We start from the raw sequence: 27,752 nt of genomic DNA on the forward strand, positions 1-27,752 counted from the left end.
CCTCCGCCCCCCTCCACTCCAAGCTTCCATCCAGCCAGAGAGAGGAGTGGAGATAGGCCCAGTAGCTAAAGCTGTCTTTTCAGCCCCTGCTCCCGCTCGGTCTATCTGAGATACACAGCAAGCGGAGGTGTCGCTTTTCCGCTGGCATTTCGGACAGTATCTACTTATAGACGAGAGAAAAGGAGAAAAGAAAAACAGAAGGGGTATTATCAGGGAGGGATGAGAGCAGCAAAGGCATTTTGTCTTTTTATTCCCCTCCTAAGCCCTGGGCTTTGCTCCCAATCCGATTGGTCGATACGGCCAGGGATGTAAATGAAATGCAAAGAGGAATAAGGCTGGCTTCCCATCTCCAGTGTGTGCCCCCCTAAGTCCCCCGCCCCTCTTTCTCTGTCTCACTCTGTCTTGCTCTCTTGCTGTTTGTGGTGTTGTGTTTCTGTCTCCCCATTCACAGACTTGCTGCTCTCCCTGTTTCTGTCTCACCCTCCTCGCTCTGCCTCGTCCTCCTCCTCCCCCTTCTCCGCTCGCTCCTCTCCCGCTCGCATCCCTCCCCTCTCCCTGGCTGGGCTCACAGCTCTTATCTCCTCAGACGCCCCACATTCCAGCGTTGCCGTGGCTCCCTGCCTGCATCCCTGGTCACGGCGATTCCACGGGTTCCCACAATCCTCGGCAGCTTGCTGATTTAGGGTGGGCAACTGACTGTCAGAAACAGGGGACAGGAGAGGAACAGAGGGGTTATGGAAAGACAGTGTGAGAGGGGATGGGACGCAGAGAGAGGGTGGGAGACAAGAGAGGGATGACAAAAGGCAGGACAGGAAGAAAGTAAAGAAAAAACAACAGGAAGGGGATGAGACAAGTGGCAGCAGACAACTGATATAAACAATGAAACAAACACCAATATGTAAGTGAACTAAAAACATGATTAATTACAAATTATGAATTTACATGTGATGTCAGGAAACAAATAACATTTGTGACCAAAAAAAGTTTGAAAAAAGGGCACAAAATCTATTTAAAAAGGCATCTTTATTGAAATATTTAATCTGTAGAAAGAAGAGTGACAGTTTTCCCTTTTTTTTGAGAAACTGAACCATCTGTGCTACAGCAGGTCGAACCTCATCATCCAGCCAGCTGACAGCCGCTAACCAGGCCTGCGAACAGAGAGGGCAGATTACTTTCTGAAAAAACTACACATGCACTTACTGTCCTTCGCTTTCGAGTGGTATCTCAAACAGCAGGCTGCTTCAGCAGTGTTTTATAAAGCTTATGGCAATATGCTGGTTTGACCTCTGGAAAACAAATTTCATGGCACAAAACTCATTAACATCAACACTAAAATTTACAAAAACAGTGTAACTGAGGTGTCAGATCCTGAGAACACGTCAAAGACATACAAAGACATGAGGGTGTGGATCCCTGGTCCACTGTGGTTTGTTTGCCAACCTTTCTCTCCAATGCTCACAAAGCTAAAAGTCCATTTTCCTCCGAGTTGGAAGCTGATAGTCTTGTGTCTATGTATGTCCCCGGAGTTTGCATGAGTTTGTGCTTCTCTAATGATCAAAGCATTTTGCTTTTCAGTGTGCCGATCTATTTATCGAATATGTTTATGTACAGCTCTGTCAGGGACAGGGTTTGAGTGGAGATTTAAACATGTTTACACACACACACAAATCGCACACACACACTAACGCACCTCTAAAAGGGTCCCTGGCATTGTGACATTTCACATTTCGTTTAAATCCATGAGGGATTATAGCCCTCCTGTTAGGAAGGAAAAGAGGAAAAAAAAACACTCATCGAATCCATTAGTTTTAAACATTTAAAGGACCATCTAAGATAGACTGATGGAAGGACGGAGGGGTGGGTGGGTGTGCAGTGCTGTTGATGTGGAGTGAGGACTGCGTGGCACAGCGCAAGTCTGTCCTAGATTAAACAGCTGCTCTAATCCCCCATTTCTGCCCCCAAATTGGGTTTCCCTCAATCTCGGCCCTGCCATCCTAATGTGAGAAAAAGAGAAGTGGAGCAGAGGCTGAGGCAAAATAATCAGCACGTTAAAAGCTCTGAGAGCAGAATAGGAAAGGAAAAAGAAAGAGATGTAACGATAGAGCAATTGAATGGGTGACCTCAAGTGGAGCACGCAGAGCTAGACTGAGGTCAGTCAAGGCTTCCTGAAGTCACGCTCTGTCCGGGGTCCACTGTAAACATTCATCAAATGAGTAAGTGCAAGTATGTCAGCTACACAGAGTTGATGATGTAGTTTGATAACTTGAGTATTTATGCATTGGCAATATCCTTTATTCCCATTTCTGAATGTGATTTGGCCAAGTATATTTAGCCAAACCAAACACCACTGCATCAGTCTGTATCCTTCTGGAGGACCACCGTGAGAAGAGGCACACCGGCTCAGACTTAATTCCCACAGCCCGACACTTCAGCTGGGCTCACGGCACACGCTCAGTCTGCCAGCTCCACGTCCGTCCCTCTGGATCTTCATCATGGCGTTTGCTTCCGGCTCTGGCGCAGCCTGTCTCTCTCTTTGAGCAGGTGTGTAATGGCCGAGCGTATGGCGGGCGCCTGGGGATCAGTGGGTTCCTTCTCTAAGTAGAGACTAAAGTGCTGGGCGCTGCAGGTCAGCAGGCTGTCTGGACTGTAGCCCCGGTGACCTGAGCGGAGCAGCCTCTCGCAAGCCAGTGCCAGGTTCTTGTCCCAGTTTGGCGGGTAGTCTGAGTGCGCCCCTACAATCTCCTTATACAGCTGTCCAGCAGACAGACAAAGAGACACACATAAAAACAGACATTACCAAAAAGCCTCTGAATATGTCATACTTTGTGGCACTTAAATCTGCCCCATTATGGTAAATGACAGTGCTGTTGCTGGTTTGTTGAGGTCAGACTCACAGTGTAAGACAGCTCAAAGAGGCGAGCTTTCCCCTCTCCCTGCATCCTTTCTGCCAGGTCAAACAGAAAGAAAGCCGTCTTCATCCTGAAACAAAGCACGCAGGCTCAGGGCTAAGTGCTGGATGGATGAGCCATGCAGATCCACACTCTCAGACGCACCACTCCAATGGAGTGATTTATGTAGATGCCGCCACCAAATAGAATGTACATGTAGATGCTCTACCACACAAGACTGGTTTATGGAGATGTCCTAGCGGGGCAGTATGCATCGTGACACAGCTTTTTATTTGAACGCTAAAGTTTACAACCATTTCAAAGAGGAAACGAGTGTCTCCTGTAAAATGTTTCACATACCTGGCTTGCCACATTTCCTCATTAGCGACACGCTCCCAGGAAGCAGGATGGAAACTGTTCATACATGAAAAAAGAAATTTTTATCTAAAGCACCTTCAGGCACTGGGTTATGCACAGTTCCACTAACTATAAATGATTATTTATGTGAACATATTGTCCCACTCAACTGTGCGGGTTTTGATACACTAAACATCAATGTTTGCTGCATAAACACTAAATGACTGAGCAACAATACCAGCTAGCACATTAGACATGCAGTAAAACCATATTTGCCTTTTTTCACTTTGTTGACTGTACACACTTGACCTCTTCTTCAAAAGAATATTTTAGCAGGGTTTCCGAGCTAATATTTGGCTTGTGGGCATCGGCGGACACGCTTGTCGTGAGGGTGCGGGAAATAATGTCACAGTATTCAGCCGTGGATATCTGAGTGAATGAAGGGCTGCTGGCAACAGCAACAGAATATGGAGCTTTGACTAATTCCACTTTTGACACAGTTATTGACAAAACGCAATAAGAAACTCATTATTTTTCATCTTCAGTCTCATTTCAAATGGCTGAGGGCCTAATGTCTTGCTCTGGTTGAATTCACAAAGAGCTGGATCACAGCATGGAGAACAGAGGACAACCTCACTGACGGAAGTGCTGTGGAGGGAAGACTGAAGACCACAGAGAGAAAAGGCAGCAAGGGGATTTGTCTATTTCCTTGCTTAGAGCAGCCTCCCAAAAATATCACCTTACTAAATTTTAACCCCTTAAACTTCACTGACTCTGATGTGAACTAGTCATCGTAAACTCACGTTGTGCAGCAAACATGGACCAGTCCAACATATTTCTAAATTCAAATTAAGATCACACAAAGATTTCTAAAGATATATCAGAATGAACTGACTGGAAATGTGTTTAAAATGACAAACATACATTTATAATGTATTAATTTCAGAGGATGGTTCAGGTGGAGAAACAAGGAGTTAAGAGATGACTAGTTTCTGTGTATGTGTCTGTATGTGCACCTGTTGTAAGGCTCGCTCCAGTTGTAGATGCTGCGAGTGCGATGAGCCCAGTCTTCAGGGTGAAACTGCTTCTGAACAGGTACTAAGTAATCACACACACCAAGGGGCCAGCGAGAGAAACTACGTTCCCAGCTTAGATCTCCATCAGGCAGCCCGATGCAGGCAAACGTATCCCTCCTGCACAATATCAGAGAAAACAATCAGATGGGGCTCGATCACTAAGTTTCTATCTCTATGTAACTGTTAAAGGGGAAACACACAGGAACATCAAGCAGACAAACATCCTCACATCCCAACACCTGCTATTTTCCCTTCAGCCCTGTGCCACTGACAGACCCTGAGGGTTAATCCCACAGGTCAGTGTTGCCCCACCAAGAGACAGACATGTTGGCCTGGCAAACACTGCCCCCTGGTGGGCTTGGCATTAACAAGGCACCATCCAGCTTCTGGGTCTCAGTTCCTCATGGAGGAGTGAATCAGGAGAGCAGGGAGCAGGGAGCAGGAATGAGTCCGCCAGAGACTGTTTAACCAAATCGAGTAGATTAGTCGACTTCTGTAGTTCATCAAACTCCTTTTATGGCCTCAACAGTTCTGTGGGCTTATCTTCTCCCTGCACTCACCGCTGTGTCTACCATCCCACTGATCTCTGCCTCATTAGATCACCCACTTGTTCATTTGGGCCATTGTTGCCCTCCCAATTCCCTCTCTCTCCATTTTACATCCTTCTATTTATTCAGACCATCCCTTTATTCCCTCTCTGCTCCCTTCATGTGTCTCACAGACTCACTGTGGGTTGTGGGACAGAAACTGCTCGAGGCTGAAGGTGTCTTTCTCCTCAGGGTGCACCGGATCCCACCAGCGGCCGGGAAAGTGGACCCCAGGGTGGTGCTGGGCGAGCTTGGCCACATACCAAGTGTATGTCATCATCTAGTAAGAGAAAAGAGTACCACCAGCTAAGTGCAAATCTTTATATCCTGCTGATAAGCAGCTGAAGAAGTACCAGTGTTCAATTCACTTAAAGTGAAACATTTCTCTATTGTTTTAGGGGCATTTACTGCATATATAATAATACTGAAGGCTTTTTCTTTTGCCTAAAGTTAGAAGCTTCTTCATCTTCACATTGCTGGTATCAATTTATTATTGTGACTGATAAAGAGATGTGCAAACTCGTGGTGTACATACTGACCAGTACCAAACTCAGAAAATCTACAACATATTTCAAGAGACACATTTATGAAGTTTTAAATTAATTTCAGTCAATTATCATAAAGCCATTATACATTGTTGTTTCCTTCAGTCACATTATTTTTTACATTAGAAAAAGTCAGTAACTCGGACTCCTTCTGACCACTGATTATTTGTATTTTATACCCAACTTTGTAATACTAAATGAACTTTCTTGTGTTCAGACTGAACTTTAACTTCAGTCCATTTTGGCTGTGAAATTAGTGTACTGCCTTAATAAATCGGATTTCTTCCTTTTAATCGTTTGGCATGCTTCAAATATAAAAACTTCAAGGAGAACAACTCGAGACTGAACATAGAAAACAGAGTAGAACTTAAAGCTCTAACCTCCTGGTCGACCAGGCGGACATCGGGTCGTAGTCCCTGGCAGTAGTATAAGTAACGCAGAGAGTTTCCGGGCAGGTCTCCTCTGGTCAAGATGATGGAGTCTGCTGGGACGGAGGCCAGAAGCTCCCTGCCGAACCTCTCCACCACACTGTTACTGCTCTGATCACACTCCCTAGGATCACGAGCACACATGCAATCACACTTCATAATATCAAAACACAAGTTGTGTTTACTAGCATTTTTAAAGTGTTTGAGCACATCCTTACCCCTGTTTAGACATGTGTGTGATGTGTACAGCTGTGTATATGCAAGTGTTTGTAGGTATGCTTTCAAGGTGCTCTGAGGGTAAGTTGTCAGTGCCCCCGCCCCTTCCCCTCTGCAGAGCACTGTGGCTGCCTATCTAATCGTGGAGAGACAGGTGTGATGGGTCTGACAGCACAGGCCATGCTCTCCTCTTGATCAAAGCCGCTCAGTGATGGCTGTCTGGCACTCCCCAGCGCTACGCTGGTGTAATCTGCCTTCTCGGACAGCTAACATCTCAGACTGAGCTCTGTGAGTGGAATCTATGTGCTAACCGTGCCTCTCTTTAGCCCCTACCATGGGGTGAGCAGAGAAAAACCTGACATGTGGAGTTCAGACCTGCAGTATGAAGCGCAGGGGAGAAACAAATCGGGTTGACTCAGAAAAAACTTGCACATGAGGATTTTAGAAGGAACTCGAAGAGGAGAGTTTTTATTTCACTTAGGCTTTACAAAGCAGAAGTATTTAACTTCATACTTCACTGAAAAGAAACTCTAAAACAAGAGCCGCCTGACACAAAAACACTATTAGAGGCTGGACTCACTAATAGCCTGTAGAAGTGCCACACAATGCAGCTACAATAATTATGTCTACTGTGATCAAAATCTTTGCTGTTGTACAATTAGTTTTATAATTGTCTGCAAATTTGGATGTTACAAAGCTGAATTTACATCTCAGCCTGAACAAAATAGGGGCATTTAACTACAAATCTACAAGAGTGGAAATGGAACTATAAGGATTTTTACTTTATACTCCACAGCACTGGATTTGAAATGAAACAATGAGAATAAGTTTAGAATGCTGACTTAGCTTCACTTTGACAGCATCTCCATTCACATGGAATGAAAATCTTGGCCAAGGGCGAAAAGGACAATGAGTCTGACAACAGCAACTCAACAAATCTAAAAGCTTCAAGTCAGCATTTTAATCTCATAATCATCGTTTCATTTGAAACCCAATGTGGCGTTTCAGACAAACAATGAAAAGCATGCGACCACATTGCCCTGCTATTTATGGACCGCACTGTACGTTTTCATCACATCCAACAATAACAAGTTTGTTGTTGAGTACAGTGCTCACCTGTGATTGGTGTGCACCATATGTGCCAGCAGAGCTACAGTGAGAAGCCAGCCTGTGGTCTTCCACACCCCCCCATGGCCGAGCCTCCTCTCCAGCTCAGTGTGAGTCCGGCTCAAGCCGAGGCCTGCCAGCACACACACCGCAGCGTCACTCTGGAGCCAGAAACGCTCAACCTGCAGGAAGTCATCGCACACATGTGCACATAAACACACACACAACAGTGTTTCCAATAGTTCTAGTTTGTGTGTGGTTGAGTTTGATGAGCCTTCCCAACATCAGCATCAATGTATGTTAAGTTCACAATTATTAGGTAAATTGCATTAATTTTGTATTTTTTATTGTCTCAGTCAATTCAAAATGCTTCTGAACCTCAAATTTAAATGTTTAACAAATGAACAATTATTAGGAAACTAAAGTGCAAAAATAATTCTTTTAGTTAGTTTAACAAATAAGTTATACAAACAGACACATCATTGTTGGCCTATCAAAAATATTCAGTGACCATTATAGCCATTCTCCTTTGCAATAACTGCCATGAGCCTTCCTACTATGGAGTCTGCCAGTTTCTTGACCTCTTCATGCAGTGAACACCTTTTACTGAAGCAGCAACTACAGACAATGTTCAAAGAAATGTGTTGTCTCTCCTAACCGTAAATGTCATGTTTAAGAAGGGCGCAACAGAATTCAAGTCAGGTGAGGAAGAGGACTATGTCATTATTAGTTCATGCCTTTGCTGTAGGGCCAAGCAGTGAAGCATTTATGCATGTGATGGAGCACTGTCCTCCATAAAGATCACAGCCTTTCTGAATGCCATGGACTTCTCAGCGCTTTAGGAAAGTATTCTCCATCGACAGGCAGCGGGTTTGATGGCTGATTTTCAGTCCATCTTAAACTCAAGAAGGTCCAACAAGCTGATCAGTAATGACAATAGCTTGTACCACAACCACCACTCTACCTTGTTGCCACCTCACTGGAAGTGGTGAACCGTTTCCTTTAGTGACCGAACCAGAGGCCGATCCATCTCCATCAAATCCACAAAACCTTTGAAAAATCTATCTTCAGGCATTAACTGGACTGGTCTTGAAGATTCACCTTGAGAATCTCACTGTCGTGGTTGTGTTTCAGCCTTCCTTATGTTGGCCATGTGTCTGACCACTACACTCCTTATTTTTCCACATTCTGGGTAGGTTTCATTTCTGGAATAAAGTAGCACTGGGGATAACTGCTTCCTGGTGTCCTGGGTTCAGACCTTTAAATCTAGTTACGCAACCGAGTTCACCATTTCAACTGGCATCATAAAATTGAACAGTGATTTCAGTTTTAGGAATCAGTCCAATGGGCACTGAGGGAGGACTAATATTTAGCCACAGGTAGGGACAGTATTGTTAAGCTGTGCACTGGATGGATTATTAATGACAATAATATAAGACATTTTTGATGTGACTACCTTGATTAACAAATTCATTTCACAGAGATGACATATCCTCAGAATAGCCATTTTTGCCCACTCTGGTTTACTGTTAAAACCTCAGTAAAACAAGCATGTTGGCGGATATGCTGGAAAATTTAATCTCGTCCCTCATGGAAACTTGTGGAGTATGCAATGCCCAATAAAAGATAGAAACAAGGTAACACTTCTGTTTTAGGCAAGGTTCCTGGTAAATTCACATTTAATTTTTTTCAGGTCTATTGCAGTTAATAGTGTGTATTTTCTCTTCCAGGCAATTTTTTTTGTAAAATACATAATCATTCACAACAAAACATTGAATATTTTTGTGGTCACACATTAAGAGTTCAGCTATTTCAAGAGAGGCTATTTATCTGAAAGGCAATGTTAGTTTTCCACGTCAGGTAAAAGTGTTTTTTGACCTGTTAAGTAATGAAGCTGCCTAATAATTATGCACATCTTAATATAAAGTGTTAATCCTTTTAGGCCACATCCTCTCTCAGTACACCCACACTTAACATTTAAAAAAAGCATCAAATTAAGTCAGTCTTTAAGTTTATATAGTTTGAAGTTGGAAAATGAGCATAGAAATAGTGAAGATCAGAACACTCACTGAATATCTGTATGTAGAGTATAATTTGATATAAAGCACACATTTTGAACAACTGCAGAAAAATAAAAACTAGACTGAAAATGTCAAAATATGTAAGAGTCATGTAGCTCACCACTCCAAGCAGCAAGGGTCTGCTGATGTCCAGGTTAGCTCTCCAAGCAAAAAACAGTGAGTAGACCACCAGCATGGCAGTCAACAGCCAGGACACCGAGCGGCAGGTCCTAGGACAGGAGACCTCCAGTTCATTAACAGTATTATTATTTTACAGGTATTACACTCAGCTTCTACTCAGTATTTTGCTTTGCATTCCTGACTGCTATTTCCATATACTTAGTCTAATGTATTACTTTGTCTGTTTACTCTATAAAAATACACTTGTTTTAAATAAGTCTGTAAAAATATTAATGCAGGGATGGAGATCACAAGCCTGAGAGAAAATGTATGTGCCAGCCAGCTAAGAGGTGCATGATTGATTTTCTAATGCTGACTGAGTCATAATGAGCTGGTGCCAACCGCTGAATCACAAACTCATTACAGTACAGCTGTAAAATGTACTTATACACTAAAAAGAAAACGCATTACCCTTATGGCAATAACAAATCATCATCTGAACCTGAAGAGACACTTTCAAGTCAGAATAAATTCTCCTGCCAAGAGATTGATTTGATGGTTTCCATCAGCTGGCCAGTCAAGCGGCCTTTGGTTTATGTTTTCCTTATATTATGCACAATAATTAAAACTAAATGCAGATTTTTGACTAATAAATTGTCCAGATATATTTTAATGCAAACAATTATGTATTTAACAGCAGGTAAATGAGCATTTACATGGTTTCCTTTTGGCATTCTATGAAATGACCTTGCTCTTTTTCATTTGTGTTTGGAGCCAAGTTTATTAAAGTGCACCTCAGGAGAGGAGGAGGCAGGGAATCGCTGGTGCCCTGCAGAGCTCCGGGGCATCACTGGGCTTTATCAGCTTCACCCCACAGACCCCAGCTAAGGCACTACTGTAATGAATTACTGGATCACACTGCCACACTCACATACATACAAGCAGTGATTTACTTGCACACACAGGCATGTTTTTGAAAATCCAAAATACACATCAACCCCTCTTGATCTGAATGTGGTGCGTCGTGACAGCTTGACAGTTAGGTGCCTCTGTGTTGTTTTGTCTTCTTTTTTTCTAAGATCAGCATTTTGTCAGTGGTTTTGTTCCTTGCCTCTTACTCCGGGGGATTAGATTTTTGGTTGAAGTGGCTGCTGAGATGTGTGCGTGTCAGAGTCTGGTGTGCTGCATGCCTGCGTCTTACTCATCCTACCTGTCCCGCGAGGAGAGGACGACGCCTATTCCTGCCAGCACCAACACAGGAGGTGAAAGTTCTGCCAGGCAGTGGTCCAGCTGGGCCCTGCACACACAGACACACATTTATGATGGACACCAAAGACAAGCTCAATTACCCTCCCTGCTACTGAACTCAAGGACAGCAATTATTAAATGCCCTCCATCCCCTATCAAAACAAACTCCTTGGACTGTGCGCTCCTCCTTTCAATCGGATTGACAGATACGAATGACTGTGTCATCCACCCCCCCGCAGCCCCATCCTCTCCTCACAGCGCCTGTCAGTCACAGAGCGCTTGCTCAGAGCAGAGAGATAGTTTCCTGCCTCTTCCTTAATACCCATCTCCATTTGACAGCTTATTGAGTCTCTATATCTCCCAATGTACACTATGTGTGAATGTGCTCATGAGCGTGTGTTTGTGGGTGTGTGTGTCAGCTTCTCCAGCGGGTTTACGTCTCCAGTGTGACATGCCTGTCATGTTTGCCTCTCTTCCCCATCTTGAAGGTGTGCTTGTCCATCAAGCAGCAGGGGTGATGGGAAGGGGTGGGTGCCTGGCAGAGGGGGGGCTGGTAGTGGGGGGTCTTAAGACGCACATGCACCCCCATCCCGTCAGCTGGAGAAAGATACCAGGAGTACGATGACTGTGGTGGTGGTGGTAGTGGGGAGCAAGGCAGGGAATTGGGTGGGAGGGGTACGTGCGTATGGTGGGGGGGTGCTAGAGTGGAAAAATACAATTTCTCCAGCTCTATTGCAGTGTCTGTCATCACAGCTTGTCACGCTTAAACACCAGAGCTGAGTGATCATTTCAAACTGTTGGAGAAACAGAACACAGCGATTTGGCCCTCTAAGCAGGTTCAGTTCTGCTTTGATGGGAGAGAGTGGAATGGGAAGAACAAAAGCTGCTAGGGAGAGGAAAGAGATGGGCTCTACAAATGACTCCGGGCTCTCGTAGCAGATTGGTGTGTCTGTGGTTAAACCTGTGTAAACCACCATAACCATCGTAAAGAGTGGTTGGGCCTCCATCTCTAGACCCATTTGTGCCCTCAGATCAAATCCTTGCAGTTTACTCTACAGTTTCTCCTTACTCTGCCTTAAACCCCACTGTCTACATAAAAATAAACGCCACACTCAAATCTACTCGACAATTAGTCAAACAGAATACAGTTCTGATGATCACTTATTGAATTTATTTATATATCAAGGATAAATACCCGATATGCTATTTCCACCATTGCATGAGTGAATTTGCTGCTTATCTTTATATTGTGACACTTACATTTAAATATCTTGGTTTTGAGAGTTTTGGTTGCACACACCAGTTAATATGAATTCACTACTTTGGGTTCTGGGAGACTAATGGTCTAATTTTTTGCTATTTTATGACATTTTGATGTCATAAACAATCAGTTATTTGGAAATTATCCGATTAACTGATAATAAAATGACATTTTAAAATGTCGCATAAATCATACCAGGAAGACGCCATGTAATTCTAAAGCGCTAACACTAATAAACATATATTGTGAAACTGAAGTATGAACTCAAACTAATTGTGTTCATAGTTTGCGCCAACTTACTGTAACATTGTGGTCAGGTTCATAGAGCCTTCTGTCTTTGCCTGCAAAACCAAGAAGCGTCCAACGAAAAACATTAGTATGCAAGATAAGACGAGCCAACAGAGCACAGAGTGAGTGTAAATACAGTGTGTCAGTTTAAACACAGAAAGATAAGCAGCACGTACGAGACTGAATGTGCCATATTCACTCCTTAACAGGTGGATCAGCAGTCCTGACAGGGTGGTCTGGTCCCCCCAGCTCCAGCGGGCTGTGTTGAGGTAGGATGAGATGGGCAGGTAGATATACGGCAGAAAACCAGCGAGGAAACACAATCCCAGAGACAAAAGGCCATGAAAAGACAGCTCCTGTTTAAATCGCATGGAAAAGATGTTGGTGTTAGATTCTACGCAGATGTATCACTGACCAACACTCAAAGTATTTTGGAAAGTACATACAGTATAGATGGCAATACATAAAGATATGCAGACTAATGGAAACCCACTATCTGTGCCTATAAAGGAACATATACTGTAGTTCCTATATCATTTTCTTTAATAATAGGCCATTTTACATACTCACACTAATATTAAACTATTTATTGCTGAGAAAACTGTGATTCTTACCCTGTAGTTGACATAGAAGCAACATCTTTTTACAGTAGCTTCTTGTTTTTCTATCAGAAAGATTCCTGTCAGACTCTTCATCTTGCAGAAACCACTTCCATTCAAGTAGTTTAAGAAGTATTCAGACATATTTCTATGTTGCTGTCTGTAAGTGCAGAGTGTGTCTCATTTCATGATGCCCCAGGACTTACCTTCTGAGAGTAGAGTCGATAAAGAACCCAGGGAACGATGACCAACACATACAGCACCAGGGTGTGCTGGTTACAGAGGCCCAAGCCGCAGCATAATGCGCCCCAGTGTGCAACCTGACAGGGACATTAAACAGTGCAGCGTGACTTCAAATATATCAAATGTATGAGGAATAATGACAGGAAAGATGCAAGTTTCCAGTTAGCATGTCTATGTGTTGCACTGAGTTACCTTCCTCCTCTGCGTGGCGCTTTCAGCACAATGGAAGCTGGCGGTCAAGAAGAAGAGAAGGCCAACGAAAAGGTTGTTGAGGGTGAAGACCTCTGCCACCATGGACCACTGCCAGCTGAGTCTGGACACAGCAAACAGCCCTCCAGCCAGAACTGCTCCAGGACCAGGACCTGCCAACCTGACAGTGTAGGAGGAGAGGGGTTTTATTTTACAGCACTTTAGAAAACTGCGATTCCTTACACAAAACCAGAGATATCTTGTGTATTTTTCAAGATGCTCTTATCACTGTTTGGTTGCTACAATCATAAGAAATCACTTTTTTTTGCACTAAAGTGAATCTAAAAGCATAAGTTTAAATAGACCATTCTCAGTCTTTTATTTTTCTTAGCCAGTTTTAAAGGCTACAGAACTTCTAATTGCTTTTTGTGACATTTTATTTGATCCGAGTTACACTGCACCGACACAGAAAAGCAAAAAAACAAAGTCAGCAGCTTCACACAACATTAAAATTTTGCAGTCAAAAACACCACTTTGCTCAGACTAATTTGGGCACCTATTATAATCTTCCTTCCACCCAAGTTTGCTTCTCGGACAAGACCTTGAAAAACACTCTCAGTGATTTGGGGTAATTCACATATCATGAGAACCGGCAGCCGGTTGATCTCAAGCAGACTGGCACGGAAACCACGGCGGTAGAGATAGCACTTTATCCTCAGCTTCTTAAATATAATGTGTGCACAAAAGTTTTCCCCTTCCTCCTCTCCTGTACTGTCTCCATCTCCTTTGCAGTAATTGAAGCAAACTTGGGATAATCTGTCATACGCTAAGACCCACCACTTACCAAAATGAGAGACAGAGGGGGAGAGAGAGAGAGGCGACAAATGATGGGGAGAAGGGAGAGAAAAGGAAAATAGTGCAGAGAAGTGTGCGTTAAAGGGGTGAGACAGTGTGCAGGATGTAGGATGAAATATAGAAAAAGGAAGAAAAAAGTTCAAGAAGAGAGAGGGGAAAGAAGAGAAAAGAAAAAAAAAAGCAGCCCAGTCCCTAGCATGCTGGCTCTGAAATATGAGCAGGCTCGACAATTAGGGAAGTCAGGCAGTATGGCCCTTTCCGCCATTGTGTGGAGTGGCTTAGAGTCCTCATCAGCCTATCAGCTAACTGACAGGCAGAGAGCTGCTCTATTCAGCACCGCAGATACAAGCTGCAGGCCAAACGGCTGCCAGGTCCCTTATGACCCCACAATCCCTTGCCGGTGACAGCTTCAAGCTCCATAGCAAATTAGGCGCTCTCACATTACAATCGCAGAAGACAGATTCCATTAACGGTATCTGAAATTGAGTAGAGAGCAGGCCCGTTATCAGACCTGACTCATAAGCACCGCCATTAATCACAAGGCATGATACCATTTATACATTTCCAGCTCTCTGCCTGCCGCTGTGATAGTCAGCCACAAAAGGCCTGATGAGACTTAGGCTAGGGGAACAATGGAGCTTTCTGAGGAAAGCGCGGTAAATCAGGAAAAAAAGGAGAGGGAGAGCGAGAGAAGGGTAGGGAAAAAAAAAACTCTTGCTTGCTGACTACTTCCCCTTTTTTTCTTGGGTTTTCTCTCTCCTACTCTCCACTATTTTTCTTCTGTGTTCACTGTAAGGAAGGCTTGGTGAATGAGTATGTATATGTATGTGTGCATGTGTGTGTGTGTGCACTTAACGGGGGGTGGGGCGTCTAGGAGTGGGTCTTAATAAGAGATAGCAGCGTCTTTCTCGCTGCACCGCTCCAGGAATTAGTTGTAACTTGAAGGAAGGATGAAGTAGGGTGGTGGTGGGTGGGTGGGTGTTAGGGAGGGCAGATGGGGACTTTTGTTGAGGTGCAGAGACCTCCCGCACCCATAATTTTACCTCCCTGCATGACAATTAACTCACAGCTCATACACCTAGCAGGGGGGCTGGTTGGGGGGTAACACAGGGTGCAGAACAGTCACGGGGGTCCACAGACGAGGTTATTACATCGAGTCTGTTCCTGCTTCTGAAGCTGATAGCCAGCATTCGTCACATATTCAAAGGCGCGCACACACACCACACACACTCACTCCTGTTCTTTAACTTCTTTATTCTCCCTGAGTGCCTGACAAATCTCTCTGTTAGAGCTTGTCAGTCCGTAAGAGCCCAGTGATGTGTGTACAGTGTGGGCTGTAAATGACCTGTCTGTCTGTGCAGGACCACCTGGGTCCCAGTCAGCCTCTCCACAGCTCATTCTCCAGGCTGGCTGCTCCCAGGGCGAGCGGATAAAGCAGGACACATTCTGACACCAGTGTGTCCGTGTTCCCCGTTATCACAACTCAATGCTGTGCAGGATGCTGCTGTGCTGAAATGTTGTGGCTCAGTGACAATGGCCCGGTTGAGACGTGGCAGGAGAATAACATGGCTGACAACGAGACTATTCTACCCTGAATTGATCCGCCCCGCCAGAATGTGTGCGTCATCACTTGGGTAATTAACTCAATGACAAATATTATGCTTGAAGCCTAAAACGAAGCACAAACTTGGAAATAATGTAAGAGGTTAAAAAGAAAGTTACCCAGAATTCAACTTTTAGCTGAGTTAATGAAATTGGTGAAAAAAAAAAACATTTAAGACAAAACAACACAGAACACATTTTCAAAGAAAGATCACAGGTAAATAAAAAATGAAACATGACAATGATACAAGAGAGTCTGGTAAGCAAGGTCCCCTTCAAGGACACAACAAAAGCTCAGCATAATCACTTTGAAGTGTCAGAATGAGACCTGCCTCATTTACCCACTCAGTTCTACAGTATGGGCCAGAGACATGCCAACATCAGTCGTCTGTGCTAAATAACAGCACACAAAAAGCCTACACCAGCACTCTGCACTGAATGAAGCTTCACAATGGAGCTGGCCAAGGGAGCCACTGTCACACGCCACCCCGGGGAACAGACAATACCACAGCTGTGCCATCGCGGATCAGCACCGCACTGTTCTCTAACCGAGCGGTGGTTTGGGGAAGCAGTGCTGGAAAAGAATCACACATTCCTGAAGAGGGTAGAAAGCCCGAGAGAAGAGGTGGCCTGCTCGGGCTGAGGTTTCCAGCTGGCCAACGTTCACACCCTGGGGCTCCCCTCTGGCCAGGACACCGAGCAGGCTACTTAGCAGCTATTATATGACAAGGGGATGTGTCTGATGTGCTGCTTTGAAGTTTCAAAGCCAAGCAGCAATTCATATACAAATGTCTGAATGATGAGGTGTGTCAGGAAATCAAACACTCAACGAAATCAAATGCTACTAACTGTTAGCGGGACAGCATACGGCTGTGCAGCATTATCAAATGATGTCTTTTCAGTGGAAAAGTACCGTCACAAAATGATCATAGCGTTTTGTTATTTTTGAAAAATATTGTTTTTTTCAGTTGCGCTCAAGGAAGTTCAGTTTTCTCACCATACGAACGTAAAAACAGGTATATAAAGTTTTCTGTGGCTCTGGCAAAGGTTCCCAATCCTAGAAAGGATGATATAAAAAAAAACAGGTTATTTTGGCTTACGTTCTGACACTCCAAATTTTTAACAGTCTACTTTACAAAAAGTGTGCGTGAAAATGGAAATAACCACAAAGGGCTTAAAGAAAGATGTAATGAGTTGCATTTTAGGAAAAGTAGAATTCAGAGTTTTGGGGTCTTGGTCTGTAATTGAGACACAAAAAAGGATATTACAGAATCAGTTGCTTTGATTTTGATTCATTCTCAATGTATTCCTGAAAGTTTGGGACTAAACTTTATAGAAGTGTGATGCTCAATCACTAAAGAACCTCCTTAAATTTGAGATTTCAAGCAAACTGGATGAAAACCAGATGATAGGCTTTGACATATTGTTTTAAACTGTCTTCATTATTACATTAATTGCACATAAAACAACCATTCTGCTACATGTTTATATCAGAGAAACACTCTTATGAATATTTTAACATTGATTTCTGCCCTATTACACTGCCTTTTAATGAATATACTGTTGATATAATTATGACATTTTGAATGCTACTGCTACTTCGGTCACAAGTTTTTATTTTCCAAACTTTGTGTGAAATTATTCTCTGAAAGAAAAAAATGACTAAAATACCATCAGATTATCAACATGGAGGAAAGAAAACTCTACAATATTAATAGATTTCAGTGTTGTCCATCCCTAATCCTGCATTTCTTCTGATTGACATTCAAAACTATACATTTGGATATTTCACATTTAAAGCCACAGACTAAATTTCAGCCAATCACCAAACCAGGCTCTTCCTTGTTTCTCCTGCCTCATCCGGTGAGCGTAGCTGAGGCTGTCTGTTTGCACAGAGGAGGGTAAATAGGGGGCCCGGCTCTGCCGCTCAGACACCCCTCCTCCAGGAGAGCGCTCCAGAGCTACAAGTGCGTGTAAAATTAATCACCACAATTCTGCACAAACAATGCAGCCACTGACATGACAATTTCTCCCAGAATGCCATCTTAATCTCCACCCAACACACAAAAATTACAGGAAGAGGGGAAAAAAAACAATTTACAAAAATCCTGTGTTTATGCAATTCACTGAATGCCATTTTTATTGCTGCTTTTTCCAACAAAGTCATTAGGCACACACCAGTGATACATAAATGTTGCTGTATAGATTCCATTAACTAATTCTGGGTGAATTGTAATTGCCGAGTCTGATCCGTCTCTGTGCCTGGTGCCTTATTAAGACTGCCTGTGGTGGGTGAGGAATGTAATATTGACGTCCGAGGCAGACACAATCTCAGGCCCACGGGCGAAAGGAATATTAAACTGGTACTGTATTCTGCTGTCTATCTAGCCCTCCTCCTCTCTATCCCCATCCCGTAGCCAGTAATGAGGAAATAACATCTTCATTAGACATCTGTTTAACTGTATTAGAGGATGAGTCCTGGGGGAACCATTGGTCATGCTGAGGATGGGGGGAGTAAAAGAGGTCTGTTGGACTACAATATGACGGATGAGATAGTGCAGAATAGGAACAAAAGGTCCAGAGATTGGGGCCTTTTAAACAGGCAAACTTAAAATTGTCTTCTACATTTTCAGAAGAAAACAGTGATGGGTGTATTCTCTACTGCCACTTGGGATGAAGATTTTATCTGAGCGTAGCAGATGTGAGAAGGAGGGGCCGTCTTGCCACCTACAGGGAGAGGTGAAGACATCATCCAACAAAACAACTCTATTCAGCTGTTGTGTAGAAATAAAACTACACAAATTGTTGCAAAAAACAACCCCCACACACATTGCTCCTGACCCGACCTCGACAAGATACACACAACCACACCCCAGTGGAAAAACAACCCACCTGAGCAAGAAGGGAAAGCGCCATCAGGACCATATGGTGGAGGTCCTTATAAGGAGCTGGGGATGCAGCACAAGGCAGGGGATGGCACCACGCCCACCCTCCCGTCCACTGAGGTATCAGATGTGCCACATGGGCCAGCTCCTGGCGGGGGAGCCTCTCGCAGGTGTGCATTTTCTTTCGAGGGCCGCCAGGGAAAAGGGAGGCCAGACACGTTTGGTGTGCTTCAACAGGCCTGTTACGTAATCATGTGATCACACCAAAAAGTGCTGATGACTGAGTGTTACGAGGATGTTTTTCTGCTGTGATGGCTGTCAGCACGCTAACGTGTCTGCTCCTGGTTTCTCAGGATAAGCTCAGGAATGGAGAGAGATTCCTCACAGGTAGCAGAGATTCAGAGCAGCTTTAGCAGATAAACTGTGAAACGAGAGAGCACAGAATACCGAGCTGTCTGGATTATCCCGCTATGAAGGGTGCATTCCTCCAGAGACTCATGGCTGAGGCCTTTAGCATTCCATGAGCCAAACGTTTCTTTCTGTGAACCTCCGACTGCAATCGATAGTAATTATCATTACGTCCACCATCCTCAAAGGCTTGTCAGGCCACGGTGCGAAAACATAACAAGACATGCAATTTGGCCATCAAACCATATGATCAAGCCAAGAGAACTGTAATTGACAAATCAAAGGGAGGCTAAAGTGCTACATTTAAACTTATGCAAGAGAGAGAAGTGGCTTCCAAGCCTATCAACTTACATTCCCTCACATTAAACACGGCAATCTGGCCGACTAATTTAAATTGATACATCAAAGGCTTGCCATGTTGGGTATATTCCAGATGAATTTCAAGGTCTTACAATTTATTATTTGAGAGAAACTGCCTTCAAGTACCCGTATTAACTTCAATATATTTTGCCATCTGAACATAATCACACAAAGCAATGATTTGTTTGGTTGGTGGTGGTGGTGGGGTGGTGGGGGGAGTCTACTTCTGAGCTGATGAGAGCCTAAAAATAAGAAACGGTGGAAAAGTTCGAGGGCCACAAAGGGACAAAAACAACAAAAGACATTTCAAAACTTAAGTGGGGAAAAGACACAGGGAACTAGTGTCACGGCAAGGGCACAGCAGATATGAGCAGGTATCAACTGGTCAGTTTTGGCATTTCATCTGAGGGAAAGGCCTGGCCTTTGTGGCTCGACATCTATGCCAATATTCTCGATATGGTCAAAGCCCTCAATGCCCTCCGTGCCAGAACCAAGAGGTAGTTCTTGACCAGCCAGAATCCCTCTCTCCCTCCTCACCTTTCCCCTCTCTAGTAGCCCATCACTACACAGTGTGTGCCAGAGGATCCACAACCTCACAGCTCATCCCAAACTAGGCCCTGAACAGATAATGACTAAAACCTTTTATGCTTATTTTTCCAGATTGAAAGCATAGATCATAAATTCACACTTAAGAGCTTATATGGTGTGACTGTGTGCTCTGGCTGAAGTCCTCGATACCCATCAACCCTAGTTGAGGGGGTGAGTGTGGCTGTAGCTCTACGTAATGACTTTTTACTTGACCATAATCCACAACTGGATCTAAATCCCCAGAGATTACAAACAGGGCTACAGTTAACATGCACACTGGGAGCCAAATATCACCCAGACTGCATGGATATTTTCTGGTCTCAAAATAACTGTAAATGTCTCGCCAAGGGCTGAGTCCAATCCTTCAACTGAATGGTGGCTCATCAAATGCACTGAGATTAGAGTGGCAGTAGGGATACACAGCAAAAACATCCTAAACATGAGCGGTGCTTGTCCCCTTTGTTGCCCTCTCTTGTCTTGACTTGTGCAGGGTGGTTAAAGGTAGCAGGTTTTGATTCACTTTTAAGGTAACAATAATGCAGGGCAGTGTCTCAGGCTGATGCAGTCTGGGCTTAGCGCCAGTCCCCTGGAGAGCGCTCCCTCCCCAGCTCCTGCCCTACTCCAGCAGGCCTGACCCTGTACCCTGACCTTCTCCAGACCGCCTGCCATTCAGCACACACTGGCCAAGCACACAGGAAGTCGGCCCAGCACTGCGCACCTGGGAACACACACAATTCCACTATCACCATCATTGGGCCCCCGGCGCCTGCCAAGGTGTACAGCGGGAAGAAATTACATCATATTCAACAATTCCTATTCTGGAAGGAGTAAATTAGAAGTATATGACATGCTTGGAAATGCCCCAGTATGCACAAACTGTGACAAAAAGGTAAAATGTTGACACTAAGCTGCCACCAACAATGAAATGTGGAAAATTACTAAGATCAGCAAAAGGGTGATGTAAGGTAGTCCGGCCAACCACGCGAGATAAACACACAGACAAAGCAGGAAGGGGTAAAATACTCCTTACATGATGGGGTCAGCAGCAGGCGAAACTGCAGGGTGGTAGATGGCATTGCAGAGATGTAAACTGTGTTCATGACTGAGCGAGGGGAGAGGTGGTTGAAGAGAGGGGGGAGAGGGAGGAGCAGAGTTAGTGATCCTGTTCCTCTCAGACCCAGGAGGCAAGAAGGGGGAGATTAGAAATCGTGCCATGTCAGGATTGGGAGCATGCTGGGCAGTGTGGGGGTAGGAGAACCGGGACGTCAGAGCGGGGGTTGGAGGGCACGATAATTGTGATATACATACACACACACGCACACTCGCAATGGGTGGCTGATGGGTAAACAGGCAGGGTAGGGTGGTGGGAGGGAGGAGGGCGACCGGGCTCTGCTCCTGAATACTGAACAGAGGATCAGGGACACCACTGCCTGTCAGTCAGGACCCAAAAACACCACTCTGTGTTCCAGACAGCATCAGGATGCAAAAAAAGTCAGTAGGGGAATGTGTAAAGACCCCCTCCACTCAAAAATGTCTTATTGATGTGTGTTAGTCACAAAAAGGCTCCACTGTCAAATGGGTCAGGCTTTTCCTCATTTCCCTGAAATCTGAGTTTGAGACAGGTACTTCTGGAATCACATCTATTAAAGAAGTCAATTGTGAGAATAAAGTGACACACTGACTGGAGACTATTTGCACCCATTCAATCACTAGAATCAAAGCACAGCAATGATACAGATACATTAAAGTATGTATTTGCCTACCTGCAGACAGTAATGCAGAGGCCACCACAAGCTGCAGCCCCCAAGAGGCTACTCATCAGGTTGACACTGTGCGCTGGAGAGAGCGATGGCAGCAGACACATAGCCAGACGAGCTAGGAGGGTGAAGAGTGGGTATCCTGGAGGATGGGCCACCTTAAAACGCAATGGTACAAAGAGAGATGCAAAGACTTCAGAGAGGATAAATTCACAGCACATAAACCTGATAATGTGTTGAGGGGGCGGCAGGCTGAGATGAATAAATTCTGTGTGTTACACTTTGGTTCTGTGACATCTTCTATACTTTTAATAGAGCCTATTAGCAAGGCAAATGTAAAAAAAAAAAAAAGCTGCACCTTTGTCGGCAGCATTTCATAACTGTGTGGCAATTTTAGTTGCCCCTCTGCCCTCACTAGATGCCAGTAGTGGCATGCTTTATAGCTGCACAAATGGAGAAGAGTGAGACACCTTCTGTCCGGCCTGACCGCCAGCTCACTTTGCGATGATACCAGAGCCCTCCTCTCCCTCTTTCCCCTCCTCTTCTCACTTCTTTTCCTCTGGCCTCTTCCCAAGGACAGTGCAGCTCCCTAGAGCCCATGCTAAAGCACGTGGTACTCGCTTGCCTCAGCCCTCCAAACCACCTCAGAGCCGCAGTCATTCTCGCCTGGGGGATCTCAGCAATCACAGCAATTAGCCGCTAAGTCTCCTCCACCCAGATAAGGGCTCAGTCATTAAACACAGACTCATTCCCTGGCACTGATAACATGAACCATGCAGGCAGGGAGAAGGGGCAGCTCTTCAAATGAACATAGAGCTGAAAGGTGAGAATGTGACTGCCTCACCAGTCACCTCAAACACAGCAAAGGTTCTACGGTTATTCTCCAGCATACAAACAACTTCACTCAAATCTAAGCGAGAAGGTGGGGATGGAAAGTGTACATCAAAATAAGTAAAGGAGCAAATAAAAGTACAAAGTAAAAACTCCAGCAGACAGTTTGATAGGAGACAGTGTGGTGAACTCAATAGTAGCATGAGACAGATCGGTAACTACCGAAACGAGCATGCAGAGGGGCTGTGCGGCCGACAGGAGTGGACAGGCATGAAGCTACAGGACAGCTGAGGGATACAGGCCACAGGGAGCAAAGGGAAGCAGAACTCTAGGGATCAGAAAGGGGGGCCAGCAGCCCGGGGATGGCCTGCGAGGCCCTGGGGAGGCCTGAAAGGCAGACAGGCAGGCCACACGGACTGCAGCACTAACGGCAGGATTACTGGCATAGTGACACCGACACAGCCTCCCTAAAAGGATCACAGCGGCGTAATAAACTTTATTAAATAATAAAACTTATTATAACTGTTAACCCGATTTAGTTCATTCTTCGCGGCTTACACACACACACAAAAAAGAGGGGTGGATATAATAAGCCTTATACCGTACATAAGGCAAAGCCTACAAAAGCCATCGCCTTACCATTGACTTTAATTGGATTTGAAAAACGGGTTGCAAATTATAGCATTCTCTACTTGCAACTTAGTAAAATAAGTGTATAGAAAAGGGGAAAAAACCTGTGGACTGAAAGTAAATTAATCTGCTTTCTGCCCATGCTTAATTAAACTTCCTTAATGCTTATAAGAGTTAATGAGTGAATTGATTAAACAATACAGCTAATACTTACCCCCAGCTCACAAGCAGTGGTGATCAGCTCTCCTGTGGAAGAGAATAGGGGAGGAAATTAATGTAAACCCAATAATTATTATTAAGAGACAAGTCTGCTCCCAAAGTTTTCCCAAATCAAATACTTGCACTGGGGTTTTGCATTAATTTGCTAGGATCAAAACCTGCAAATCTTCCCAGTGTGACATTTCCTAAGCGGCACGCTCATTCTCTTCATCTTTCGCTTCTCCCCTGATGCCTCCCTCCCTTCTCCCGCACATACACACAGATATAAACACACACACAAACCATTAGACTCCCTCTCCAATACTCTGTCACACAAAGACACACATATGCTGATCTGAGAATAATGCTTCCAGTCCCATCCTCCCCATGCATGCATCAGGGTCCTCTCCCTTCCTCTTTCTTCTGCTCCTCTACGTGCCTCTCTGCTGCTCCCACTCTGCCAGTGTCTCAGTGTCTCGTTTAGTCCGTTGGGCACAAACAGAAAGGCTACGTTGGTGACAGTCTCAGAATGAGGTAAGCTGGAAAAATAAGAGCCGGCTGCACAATTTTTTGACAAGCTCTGTGTGAGGCGCAGCACAAAGTGAAAAGAAAACCCCTAAAAGCTATTTGAGGAAGCTTTAATGTATCTGGGCACAAACCCATTTGTGCCAGAATACACCCAGAGCGTTTCAAATTAGACTGATTTCTCACCCAATGTTTGCATCTCCCACTCATGAAAATTGAAATTTGGTTCAGATTAAATGACATTGATAAATGTTTGGGTTCAAGACAGCTCCCTCTACTGGTGCCAGATGGATAGTCACTGCTGCCATCAAACACATCCAATACAGTGGTCTTGTTTCTTGCATCAGCAGTGACGGGGAAAATGAGTCTATTAATTTACAAGCTATGCAGGATCCCGAGTGAATGAAGACACTGCATGTGGTGGAAGAAAAATAAATCACATTAAAAAGGGTAAATTAATTTTTTCTCAAAAACACAGCAGGTTAAAATGTTCACTCACACTGGTTCCCAACAAATAAAACATTAAAAACAACAACAAGAACATAGCAGGTTATTTTAAATCCAAGCAGCTGTAACTGTTTTTATATGTTAAAAATAAACATTTGAACTGCAAGAACACAGGCCAGGATGCAGCACCAACCATTATAGAACAGAACGGCTGAATTTCAGATGGCACTGGCTGCCTCACATATTTTGCAACCTTGCTGATACAGTGAATTACGATGCCTAAATTTCTGCCATATGAGGAGCCCTAACTCTTATCAGTCTAATGGACCATGAAGTCAGAACTCCTCCACCTGCACGGCTTAAATGTTTTCACAGCTCCATTTCACCTGGCATGAGCCGCCAGCTACCTGCCATCATTTTACATCACACTTTCTCATCCTTCATCGGGTTCTCAATTTCACTCATTTTCCCTCAGTAGTGGCACACTTTTACACCATTCAACACAGAAACTCAAACTAATACTAAGCCAAAACATCCATCTCAGTGTCACAGAGATGCAGTTCTGCAGCCCCAATACTAAAAAGGGAAAATATTGACTCAACGGGGTAGCAGCACGGGTGCCAAGAGTCTTTGTGATTGTGGAGCATGGGCACCCACACCAGTCTTCCTATAATCCCCATCATTTCCACACTCCACATTCCTAGACAACAGCGTACCCGCGGGGCTGCGCTCAAGCCTCTCCAGGGCACATCACACCTAAAGAGATTAGGACACAGAAACGGAGACCTGGAGAATTCGGAAGGGTGTTCAGCTGGCACTATCAGAGCGGGCATCCTGCACCGTCCCTAAACACTGTGGAGAAGGGGCTGGCCATTTTTTCAAAGGCCCTGTTCGCTAGACAGCAGCACAACCAGCAGGGCTACTCAGCGCTCCGATTGCCCGCTCTCTTCTCATCTCTGCTCGCTCCTATCTGGCCGAGCTTTTCTGATGCTTTCATTCTGCAAAAATGCATTCCCTTCTGCAGCTTGTATGCCAGAGTAGTTGCAACCCTAACAAGCAGAGCCTTCATGCCCTCAAGTCCACATTTACAAGTTTGTAACCTTGCTATCACTTCTAAACACTGTTTGTAATTGTGCAAGGCATTCCTTCATAAACTGCATTACAAGAATGTTGGAAAACACATTGGCCTACGACACAAGAAGGTACTGAGTGAAATGCATTCAGGTCCACTGTGAAGCTGAGTTCCACAAGAGTGCAAATTGAATTTATGCATATACACATATTATCGTATTTAAATGTACAAGTCAAATGATTTTGTGAGCCAATGGCTGTCAACAGTGTTTTGTCATTACAAATGGTGTGTATATTGTCCACCAAGTAGCTGCAGTCAGCAAAAGAAATAATGCTCTACCATTTCAATTTGTGTGGCATCGGAAAACAAAACACAAAGAGAAAAAACAAACCTTGCTAAAAAGTGTAAAAATGCAACTTTATGAATGACAGATGTTTTGTTAAGGTGACAGGAAAATAAGGGTGGGTCAACTGGGCAAAGGCAGCACTGTGATAATTACTGTCATTGCATAAACTGCATCTTTATATGCCATAATACTAAATTATGTATTAAAATTAATGTGTTACCCTCATGCTAATCCGTGATACCACATATTTGTACATGAAGTATCTGAGTTTTCACTAAAATATCCCATTCATTTACAAGCTCTGCAAGATCCCTAGTGAATGAAAACACTGCATGTGATGAAAGAAAAATAAATCACATTAAAAGTCACAGATAATATTGAATTCCAACCAAAGGTATTATCTACTAGGGGTGAACAGGTTATCGAGCTGGCCAATTATCAGATCCTCATTTACCCACACACAACAACTATAAGTGGTGAGTGTTTTAAACCAATTCTCAAAAAAAAATGAGTTAATTCACTACTTTGGCTCTGACGCAGCCACCTCAATCTGTAGTCACCACTGTTTGGTCTCGAGCAAAGTCCTGCCCACAGTACTAGCTGATGGTTAATGTCAGCAGCAGTCAATCAGTACTAAAAGACAAATGCTGTCTTTTAATTAAATAGATGAAGAAACACAAAAAAGGCATTTCAACAATATTTTGTATTGTTGTTTGTGGTATTCACATTTCTGGCCCAAAGGACTTAATTTTTCCTGCAAATGTATACCAGCTCCAATTTGTTTTCTGTATGTTTGATTAATAGCAATCTGTAACATCCCAGGAAAAAAAAAAAAACAATCACACACACACACACACACACACACACACACACACACACACACACACACACACACACACAGACTGCACAGTTATCTGTTAAAGATTTTTTTAAAAATGAGAAACAAACTCAAGTTACCTAAGCAGGAAATTTGTCTTAAGTAAATCCAATTAAACTTGAACAAAATTAGACTGAATTTTGACCACAAACATAGTAAAAACAGCACAAATATTACCCATATTTAATGAATCATCTACAGTTTAGCAAAATGCTATATGTACAAAGTGATTTATGAAACAAATCTCAAAAAATGTTTAGTACAGTTTGGTTATCATACTGATTGCACAAAGTACAAAGAATCTCTCATAGCTTTTTTTTTTTTTTTTTTTTTTACCAGAATTACAGTTACTCCACATTTAATGCTGCCTTCAATGTCCAATCATGTCCCCAGAATACAAGACTTTTAAAGTTCTTATAGGTTGACAATGCTAAAGCTCACTAAGGAGATCATTGTAATTTTTGCAGTGTGTGTAACTCCACACCACTGTTTTGGCCTTTAGGCATGTTCTTTCAAACAAGTTTTGTCTCTGTCATGGTGGCCCACAGTTTTTACAGATGTTGTACTTGCACTACAGACTGCATATAATTCAAATAATAGATTATTTATGATTGTATAAACGAATACGTTTAAACAGCGTTGTCTATGACCTGCAGCACCACGGACAGCACCAGTGCAGCTGTCGCTGCAGCTATACTTCAACAAGACGCCATGCGATTGGCTACTCGGCAACACAACAAAGCCACATGACCAGATGAGCATTAGCTAGCATGCTAGCACCCACCCGAGTCTCCACCGGGGACAGTCCTCTGCACGCAGGGCACATACAGAGCGGTGACACAAGCGACCGTGGTGCCTGTCAGTATCCAGCTTGCCTTGTGTCCCGCAGACATTTTTTCTTTTGGTTAAAATATCGATAGTTTCCTCCGGTATGTCGCTTAACTAGCGAGCTAGCGTTAGCATCCAAACATTCCGGGGACTCAGGACTGCGCTTAAAACTATTGTCAAAAAGCTACCAGTTACTTGAAAACCGATGTCATACTGAGCTGGAGTTTATATGTTACTAATTAAAAACATTTTTACGGTTTGTACAGACTTGAATGTCGGCTGAGTTGAAGCGTTTCTGTTCCCGGGAAGTAACAACGTGATCCACGCCTAC

General features: G+C 43.9%; 1 protein-coding gene across 1 annotated transcript; it reads right to left on the minus strand.

The window, feature by feature from the left end:
• Positions 1-1,004: 1,004 nt before the first annotated feature.
• tmem260 (transmembrane protein 260) lies at positions 1,005-27,752 on the minus strand. The gene is made up of 16 exons (XM_051952831.1): positions 27,378-27,752; positions 23,343-23,374; positions 21,674-21,825; positions 13,216-13,393; positions 12,987-13,100; positions 12,358-12,537; positions 12,194-12,234; positions 10,595-10,681; positions 9,386-9,494; positions 7,214-7,386; positions 5,834-6,005; positions 5,049-5,188; positions 4,262-4,438; positions 3,249-3,302; positions 2,895-2,979; positions 1,005-2,751 (listed from the first exon to the last, which is right to left on the minus strand). Exons 1-16 carry the CDS (start codon positions 27,484-27,486, stop codon positions 2,491-2,493), a joined length of 2,064 nt encoding a protein of 687 aa, XP_051808791.1. The 5' UTR covers positions 27,487-27,752; the 3' UTR covers positions 1,005-2,490.

This window comes from Acanthochromis polyacanthus, chromosome 1, assembly GCF_021347895.1.
Source record: "Acanthochromis polyacanthus isolate Apoly-LR-REF ecotype Palm Island chromosome 1, KAUST_Apoly_ChrSc, whole genome shotgun sequence".
In the NCBI taxonomy this organism is placed as follows: domain Eukaryota; kingdom Metazoa; phylum Chordata; class Actinopteri; family Pomacentridae; genus Acanthochromis; species Acanthochromis polyacanthus.

Excerpts from the sequence above, each read along its gene's own strand:
- tmem260 (XM_051952831.1), bottom strand. The coding sequence starts at position 27,486 with ATGTCTGCGGGACACAAGGCAAGCTGGATACTGACAGGCACCACGGTC. Across the intron at positions 10,682-12,193 it reads AACCTGACCACAATGTTACA|GGCCCAGCTGGACCACTGCC; the intron begins GTAAGTTGGCGC and ends CTGTGTGTGCAG. Across the intron at positions 4,439-5,048 it reads TTTCTGTCCCACAACCCACA|GAGGGATACGTTTGCCTGCA; the intron begins GTGAGTCTGTGA and ends GATATTGTGCAG.